The sequence below is a fragment of the Bos taurus genome, chromosome 1 (genome assembly GCF_002263795.3).
Source record: "Bos taurus isolate L1 Dominette 01449 registration number 42190680 breed Hereford chromosome 1, ARS-UCD2.0, whole genome shotgun sequence".
NCBI classification, from domain to species: Eukaryota; Metazoa; Chordata; class Mammalia; order Artiodactyla; family Bovidae; genus Bos; species Bos taurus.
In genome coordinates this window covers 8,952,664-8,962,498 of record NC_037328.1, presented here as the reverse complement: position 1 = coordinate 8,962,498, position 9,835 = coordinate 8,952,664, and the positions used below count along the sequence as shown (strand labels likewise).

The following is a 9,835-nucleotide window of genomic DNA, read 5'->3' as shown; positions in this document are numbered from 1 at the left end:
CCTCTTTTGTCTGCTCTTTGGTGAGTTCTTTTGAAAACAGATTCTGAGACTGAGACTTGCAGGGATTGAATAGTTCCCTCAGAATTATCTCAGGGATAGTATCTGTAAATAAGTAAACCAAGGAGAATTGGCCAGAGGAAGAAACTTGGGTGAAGAGTTCTTTTACTAAATGAAATTCCTAGGAAGAAAATTATCTATGAGCCATAATTAGATAGCACATCAAGCAGTTGGTGGAGTGAGTGGGCATCTGGGTGAAACCTTAAGTACCTACTTCAGTTCACACTATTGCCAAATTATACTTGATTTTATGATAATTTTAGCTCATCTGAAAAGAGCTGCCTCAAGATTCCAAGTGACCTGGAAAATAAAGCAAACAACAAGCCTTACCACTTATTGGAGGGCAATACTCCAAGGGTTTTTTGCACTCCTATGCATCTTGCCATGTATATCAGGAATGGAAGAAGAAGTATCCTTTACACAAAGCTTAAGACTGAGTTTTCACCAAATAACTTTTAAGGAGTAAATAATAGCAGAGACATTACTTTGCCAACAAAGGTCCGTCTAGTCAAGGCTATGGTTTTTCCTGTGGTCATGTATGGATGTGAGAGTTGGACTGTGAAGAAGGCTGAGCGCCAAAGAATTGATGCTTTTGAACTGTGGTGTTGGAGAAGACTTTTGAGAGTCCCTTGGACTGCAAAGAGATCCAACCAGTCCATTCTAGAGGAGATCAGCCCTGGGATTTCTTTGGAAGGAATGATGCTAAAGCTGAAACTCCAGTACTTCGGCCACCTCATACGAAGAGTTGACTCATTGGAAAAGACTCTGATGCTGGGAGGGATTGGGGCAAGAGGATAAGGGGACGACAGAGGATGAGATGACAGTGGATGGCATCACTGACTCGATGGACATGAGTCTGAGTGAACTCCGGGAGTTGGTGATGGACAGGGAGGTCTGGCGTGCTGCGATTCATGGGGTCGCAAAGAGTCGGACACGACTGAGCGACTGATCTGATCTGAATATTCCTCTGAGACAAAGACCTGATTCATTCATCACTTATTATAAAAAAGGTAGACCCCAACAAACTCAGTGATCTCCTTCACATGCCCCAATACATCTAAAACTGCCATTTGATTGTCCATTTTGCCTTGTGAACATAGCAGCTCAGATGTTTGGCCAAAAATATGCTGATCCTCTGGATAATGATTTTTATTTGAGCAAAAAATACTCTGTCTCTGGTGAGAAGTGATTTGTCTGCTGTCAACTTCCATGAATCTATAGCAAGATGACATTATTTTGTATGTCTGATAAAATTTCAGAGTCTTCACTGTTTATGACAGCTCTGGTCTCAGAATTAGAAACTGATATCCTTCATTCCCCTCCTTTACTCCTCATTCTAGATTTCCTTATCCTCAGCTCATATCTCAGTTTACCTTATCTAGTTGACTTGATGACTTATCTAGTTGGGTTGCCTAGACTCTTAATCTTAAGAGGTCCTTAAGCCCCATGACCATACCTTTCTGTGAGTATAACTGCTGATATTCTTCACTTGCTATCAAATATGAGTAGAGGGTTAACAAGAGGTGCTCCTGGGGATCCTCTGGCTGCCAAATATTTTCTTCTCTGATATCATTGTACCAAGATAATATTTCCTTTACTAGTTTGCAGATTTCTTGGCTCAAGGATTATGAACGGAAAAGTGATGAGTCTAAAATTTAATAGCACTCCTTTTGCCCACTGGTGGAACTGTTTACCCACTGAAAATCCATACTTCTAGACTCTTAAAACATAGTGATGAGGACCCAAATTTTAAATTTCCCAAGTGGATCACCGAGAGTAAGGTTAAGTGAGTCAGCTTCTTTTTATTTATTTATTTATTTATTTTTAAACTAAACGTTTCAAGCTAGATGCTTTGCTCAACCACCAAAACCGTAAAGGGTACGGCCCTGACGTTTGAGCGCGTAGACCACATCCATGGCAGTAACAGTCTTGCGCTTAGCGTGCTCCGTATAGGTGACCGCGTCCCGGATCACATTTTCCAGAAACACTTTCAGCACCCCACGAGTCTCTTCATAGATAAGACCAGAGATACGTTTGACGCCTCCACGACGAGCCAGACGCCGGATAGCTGGCTTAGTAATACCCTGAATGTTGTCCCGCAAGACTTTGCGATGGCGCTTAGCACCCCCCTTGCCGAGGCCTTTGCCACCCTTCCCACGACCAGACATGGTTGCTGTCGCAATCGTGAGTCAGCTTCTATTTCAACCATTTGATTTCCAGAGCCCTGTTCTCTCCATTGGAGATGTGGTACCATAAAATAGCTGTTGCTTTCGGGTGTGTACTTCACCCTGGAAGATGGTGCTTCATACCTGTGGAGTGTATCTCTAGCATGTCTACAGCGTGGTGCCTTAGCTGTGCCTTAAGAAGATCATTCCATTGTTCCATCAGCTGACAGAGTCTGGCATATCATACAATGCAGCTTGTGATGTGACCAATGAGTTCCAGGGTTGTGTTCCCACTCTCCTAACCCAATTTGTGTAAAATAAATCCCTTTATCCAATGAGATTCTATGCAGAATCCTAGGTTGATGTTGATGGGGCAACTTTTTGCAAAGCCTTTGGGATCTTGCAGTTTTGTGAGTATAACATACCCAGTGCAATGTGAGCAGTTATGATCACATGATCACTTGGCATCCCTTGATCAGATATTCTGCCTCCAGCCCAGTGACTAGGAGATGCTTTTTTTTTTTTTTTATTCATTCTTTTTAAAAAAATAAATGAATCTGCCACAGGTATACCCGCGTTCCCCATCCTGAACCCTCCACCCTCCCTCCCCTCCTCTCCCTCTGGGTCGTCCCAGTGCACCAGCCCCAAGCATCCAGTACTGTGCATCGAACCTGGACTGGCGACTCATTTCATACATGATATTATACATGTTTCAATGCTAGTTTCCCAAATCTCCCCACCCTCTCCCTCTCCCACAGGGTCCATAAGACTGATCTATACATCGGTGTCTCTTTTGCTGTCTCGTACACAGGGTTATTGTTTCCATCTTTCTAAATTCCATATATATGCGTTAGTATACTGTATTGGTGTTTTTCCTTCTGGCTTATTTCACTCTGTATAATAGGTTCCAGTTTCATCCACCTCATTAGAACTGATTCAAATGTATTCTTTTTAATGGCTGAGTAATACTCCATTGTGTATCTGTACCACAGCTTTCTTATCCATTCATCTGCTGATGGGCATCTAGGTTGCTTCCATGTCCTGGCTATTATAAACAGTGCTGCAATGAACATTGGGGTACACGTGTCTCTTTCCCTTCTGGTTTCCTCAGTGTGTATGCCCAGCAATGGGATTGCTGGATCATAAGGCAATTCTATTTCCAGTTTTTTAAGCAATCTCCACACTGTTCTCCATAGTGGCTGTACTAGTTTGCATTCCCACCAACAGTGTAAGAGAGTTCCCTTCTCTCCACACCCTCTCCAGCATTTATTGCTTGTAGACTTATGGATTGCAGCCATTCTGACTGGCGTGAAATGGTACCTCATAGTGGTTTTGATTTGCATTTCTCTGATAATGAATGATGTTGAGTATCTTTTCATGTGTTTGTTAAGGAGATGCTTTTTAAATATGTGGATTCATATGATGTGGTTTTGATCCAGAATCCCAGAGTTCTCTGTTGCAATTGTGAGCTAGAACTTGTCACACAACTGCCCACTAAGATCCTTCAAATGTATACAGTCCACAACATATGACTCAGTGTCAGCAGCGCTTTCATCACAGCCAGGACCTGATGGTGAATAGTTCTTTCTCTGGGTCCTATTCAAAGTTGCAAAAATTGCATGACACTCAGTGAACAGGTTGGATTATTTTCCCAAGTGTAGAACATGTTGCCTTTGAAGCCCAAAGAAGGTTTTGTGTTTTCTTAATTGTGGAAAGTTAGAAACACAGTATTGATACATTATTTTGACACATATATTCTAGCATCCCTCAGATCATTGGTTCCTTAAATGTTCACTGACATAGTGAGATTTTTTATCATTGTAGTTTACATCTTCCACCTTCTGGAGCACTTTCATCTTATCAAGGCTTCTATATGGGAAATGGCTGGATGGCATCACTGACTCGATGGATGTGAGTCTGAGTGAACTCCGGGAGTTGGTGATGGACAGGGAGGCCTGGCGTGCTGCGATTCATGGGGTCGCAAAGAGTCGGATACAACTGAGCGACTGAACCGAACTGAACCGAACTGATATGGTGCCATAGATATAGTAGACTTATGTGATATTCTTTGGAGTGTCCTGATATTCCAAACGGTTTCAGATTCAATTATGATAGCAGGTGGAGTTGTAAACTGAACTCAAGAAGGAAAACTGTAAACAATCTTTCCCATATGAATGTGTCTGTGTCTTGTTCTATTCCTTGATGGAAACCAAAAAACTCATTCACTATACTTCAAGTGTATGATATATCTGAGACCATACATATCTACTGTGGCCAAGAAAATATGTCCCTCAGCACAGCTGCAATCAGGACTGTGACCACCTTGAATTTATAGTAGTCCACTCATATTTTAAAAGATGTTTCCAAATTTCATAGAGAACTAGTTGATGATATGGATATATTGAGGAAAAATACTTGAGTAATAACTGCTGTTTGCCCTTGAGAAGTGATGTTTTGATTTACTCTTTTGACCAGACTGGAGTAGTATAGCAACCTCAAAATTTTCCACTTGAGTCCCCTTACTTTGATAGCTCTTATCCTACAGGAGAAGTAGCGTTGTAGGATTCTCCCAAATATCAAAGTGATAATTTCAATTACACGTCTTGAGACCACAGAAATTACCACTGGATGAGCCACTCCTGGGCCTGGACTGCCGGAGTCCAGCCCCGGTGGATCCAGGGAATTCGAAGGGGAGACGGCATCGGCGGGGATCAGGAAACAATTGCTTAATTAAATGTTAATTAAGGATATAAAGAGTGGTTAAATAAGGATAGCTCAGTGAGGAAATTCAGTGGAGAAAAGAGGCTGAATAATTCAGCCAGAAGGTGAGAGAAAGAACGTGGGGAGACCAAGCTTCGGTGAACAAGGCCCGCACTTTATTTTCCAAAGTAGTTTTTATACCTTAAGTTATGCATAGAGGATAATGGGGGAAGGGGTAGAGTCATGCAGTAAGCCAGGCTGTCTTCCTGCAAACTTATCATATGCAAAAGTTTAAGTGATTTGCATCATCTTCTGGCCCAGAGGCCTGTTAACATTTTAAGACCCTTTCTTCAGAAAACTTATTTTTCTCTAAAGGTGATCAGTCAGGCGCCACCCTCCAAAAGCATTAAAGTTGCATTCCTGTAGGGCAAAGGTGTGGTGGGCTATAACAAGAAAAAGAATTAACTCAAGGGTCCAAGGTTATAGCCACTACTTACACCAATTATATTAATCAATACACTGCCAGGGACACAGCAGGTAAGGGATATGGAAACTTAGCAGCAAACATTGGCCCAACAAGTGAAAATCCCTTCACCAATACAATTTCTAATCAATCTTTTAACTGCTCAAAGGAATCTGTATTTAGGCAGTTTAGAACATTTCATGCCTCTCACAGTTGGGAGGCTCTGAGCAATCACATATGGCCAGAAAAACCTATTCAGGCAGGCTAGAGGACCTCCAAAGGAGTTTGTAGGTTGAAACACCATCACACCCAGGAACTTTATTAAGTGGAGCTGTAAGTTAACTCTTTTTTCAGAGAGAGGTAGTGGGGGACAGCCCCCCGCAAAGTCAGAGGTGTAGGTGAGAGCACAAAGCAGAAAGTAGGCAGACTCTGGTTTTGGGGTAGACGCTCGAGAACTTCCAGGGGACTCCTGAGGCTCGATCCCGCCTTTGCGTATGCCGAGCCTCCTTCCTCATGACGTTTGCCACGGGCGGAGTTCCTCACAGTGGCTCCTGGCAGTGATAAAATTCCAGTTGAGCTATTCCAGATACTGAAAGATGATGCTGTGAAAGTGCTGCACTCAATATGCAATATGCCGGGAGATGGCTCCTGGCTCTGGACTTCATTGTTCTTCATTGTATAGGAGGGTGTTACAGATTTGGAGGGTCAAAGTCCTCTAGATCAGGGATTGAGAGACTTGTTCTTAAAAGGACTTATAGTTAACATTTTCAGTTTTAAGGGTCATGGAGTTTCTTTCTCAGTTACTCAGTTTTACTGCTGTGGTCTGAAAGAAGACAGACAATACGTGTGCAAAGGACTATTCTGTGTTCCCATTGCAAGGGGGTTGGCTAAACATTAATTAGAAAGAGTGTGGCATTTATGCAGGTCCAGTGTTCAGAATCGGAGAAGGAAATGGCAACCCACTCCAGTACTCTAGCCTGGAAACTCCCATGGATGGAGGAGCCTGGTGGGCTGCAGTCCATGGGGTTACTAAGAGTCGGACATGACTGAGTGACTTCATTTTCACTTTCACTTTTCACTTTCATGCATTGGAGAAGGAAATGGCAACCCACTCCAGTGTTCTTGCCTGGAGAATCCCAGGGACGGGGAGCCTGGTGGGCTGCCGTCTATGGGGTTGCACAGAGTCGGAAACGACTGAAGCAACTTAGCAGCAGCAGCAGCAGCAGTGTTCAGAATAATCTGTGATTCAAGATTTTTAAGGCATTGTCCACATATCCCCAACCTGATATGGGGATATCAAGTTGCAGGATTTCACTCTTGAATAAGAACTTGGACATGCTTTCACAGACTTGCTAATTTTAAAAATTTCAACCTGCATTATTAGAGCTCTGCTTATATTTTTATAATCAGGTTCCAGACTGGATATTCAACTTTTTTTCTGTCTTCTGGCTATAAGAGATGACCTCTGACTTTCACATGTGGCCTGAAATCAATGATCAATTACCCTCAGCCTTTCATTAGCATTTTCTAAAACTGAGACCCCCAGCAAAAGCCGGCCAATTCTATGATCCCTATAATGACTATTTCCAATGAACTCTCAAATGCATGATGTGCTGCATGAACCAGAATGTACCAAACTGTGTTGCATTTTCTTCCATCAAGAAAAGTTTAATATTACACTACTGTTGCCTACTAGTTTGAGTGAACTCCGGGAGATGGTGATAGACAGGGAGGCCTGGCATGCTGCAATTCATGGGGTCGTAAAGAGTTGGACACGACTGAGTGACTGAACTGAACTGAACTGAACTGATTGCCTACTAGAGGTTCTCTATGCCCCAACTACTAGTCATCTAGCCAATGACACAGCTACACGATTCCCATGTAGATTCTTTTCTAAGTCTGCTCTTAGCACTGAAAGTTTTCTTTATCATGTTCTAGGAACCACATATAAGAGGGAGTTGTGTCTGCATTTGGCTTATGTGGAATACATTCAGAAACAACACCTTAAAGGAAGCACAGGTAGCAGGATTAAGCAGAGCCAAACTGTGATTGCAGCTGCAACAAAATCTTGGCTAAATCCATAGGGAATTCTAAGCCCTGCCATGACCTTTCAGAGATATACTTAATAGAGGCAAAGGGACCAAGCCTTTGTACTCTGCACTGACTTGTGAGTGAATATGTGCCACCTAATGTGGAGACCTGACTCATTGGAAAAGACTTGATGCTGGCAAAGATTGAGGCAGGTCGAGAAGGGGACGACAGGATGAGATGGTTGCATGTCATTGTTGGCACGATGAAAATGAGTTTGAGCAAACTCTGGGAGATAGTGAAGGACAGGGAGGCCTGGTGTACTACAGTCCATAGGGGTCATAAAGAGTCTGACATGACTTAGCAACTGAACAATGAACAACAATCTTCAGACTGAGTGAAAGCAAAGAGGCTCTACTTAGCTGTAGGCAGTTCCTGAAGAAAGCCTCAACTTTGAACTGACTGTAGACAAAGCTCTAAGCTATAAGCAGATGAGGTATTTCAGTTTTAAAAGGGGAAATCTGTGAGCCACACCATGGGTTCCAATAATACGGTTGTTTGTTTTGCCTCTTGCTCCTCAATGAAACCAAGAGCTGATATTTAGCAGACATAGCTGGACTCTAAAGGAGAATTTTAAGCAGAAGCTGATCCACAGAAAAGACACGCATGAATCTTGCCTCCTTGTTTCCGTGTTCCTTCCCTTTTCCTCCAGTTCTCTTTTCCCCCAAGTTTAAAATTCTTACTATGCTTATAAGCACCTCCAATACTGCTGTTTACTGTTCTTGGTTTAGAGCTTATCTTTGCATGAAGGCTCTGGCTTCCCTCATCTCTTAGGGCCTTGAGATACCCTTTTGTAGTTTAAAAGTAGTTGTTTGGCAAATGCAAATCGTTCATGCCTCTTTCCTTAAAGTAGATAGGAATTTGATGAATTCCAGCTGTTTGAATACACTTTAGATTATTTGGACATTGCTTAGAAACTATTAATTAGTAAACGCAATAGATATTAATTAGTTTGTGGAGGATAATTGTTTTATACTATTGTACTGGTTTCTGCCATACAGCAACATAAATCAGCCATAAGTATACATTTGTCCCCTCCCTCATGAACCTCCCTCTCATCCCCCACTCCCCATCCCACCCCTCTAGGTTGTCACAGAGCACTGGGTCTGGTCCCCTGTGTTATCTTTCCACTAGCTATCTATTTTATATAAATAATATAAAATTTGTATGTTTTGTTATGTATATGTTTCAATGCTACTCTATTAATTCATCACCCCCTCCTTCCCTCACTGTGTCCATAAATCTGTTCTCTATGTCTGTGTCTCTATTCCTGTCCTGCAAATAGGTTCATCAATGTCATTTTTCTAGATTCCATAGGTGTGTGTGTTAGTCTCTCAGTTGTGTCTGACTCTTTGTGACCCCATGGATTGTATCCTACCAGGCTCCTCTATCCATGGAATTCTCCAGGTGAAAATACTGGAGTGGGTAACCATTCCTGTCTCCATAGGATCTTCCTGATCCAGGGATTAAAATGGGCTCTCCTACATTGCAGGTGGATTCTTTACCATCTGAGCCACTGGTGAAGCCCAGATTCCATATATATGCATTAATATATGATATTTATTTTTATCTTTCTAACTTATTTCACTCTGTATAACAGTCTCTAGTTTCAACCATCTCACTAAAACTGACTTAAATCTAGTTTTTATAGCTGTCATATTCCATTGTATATATGAACCACAACTTCTTTATTCATCCATCCATCAATGGATATCTAGGTTGCTTCCATGTCCTAGCTATTATCAGATCAGATCAGATCAGATCATACGCTCAGTCATGTCCAACTCTTTGTGACCCCATGAATTGCAGCCTACCAGGCCTCCCTGTCCATCACCAACTCCCGGAGTTCACTCAGACTCACGTCCATCGAGTCACTGATGCCATCCAACCACCTCATCCTCTGTCGTGCCCTTCTCCTCTTGCCCCCAATCCCTCCCAGCATCAGAGTCTTTTCCAATGAGTCAACTCTTCGCATGAGGTGGCCAAAGTACTGGAGTTTCAGCTTTAGCATCATTCCTTCCAAAGAAATCCCAGGGCTGATCTCCTTCAGAATGGACTGCTTGGATCTCCTTGCAGTCCAAGGGACTCTCAAGAGTCTTCTCCAACACCACAGTTCAAAAGCATCAATTTTTTGGCTCTCAGCTTTCTTGAAAGTCCAACTGTCACATCTATACATGACCACTAGAAAAACCATAGCCTTGACAAGATGGACCTTTGTTGGCAAAGTAATGTCTCTGCTTTTCAGTATGCTATCTAGGTTGGTCATAACTTTTCTTCCAAGGAGTAAGTGTCTTTTAATTTCATGGCTGCAGGCACCATCTGCAGTGATTTTGGAGCCCAAAAAAAGAAAGTCTGACACTGT

At 42.4% G+C, this 9,835-nt stretch overlaps 1 protein-coding gene across 1 annotated transcript in view; it reads right to left on the bottom strand.

Annotated features, from left to right (window-relative positions):
• Positions 1-1,898: 1,898 nt before the first annotated feature.
• Positions 1,899-9,835, bottom strand: part of LOC526789 (uncharacterized) — a 42,545-nt gene continuing 34,608 nt past the window's right edge. Inside the window, exon 2 of the mRNA XM_002684630.5 lies at positions 1,899-2,245. Coding sequence (XP_002684676.2) covers positions 1,914-2,245 — 332 coding nt within the window. The 3' untranslated portion in view covers positions 1,899-1,913. The remainder of the gene's footprint in view (positions 2,246-9,835) is intronic.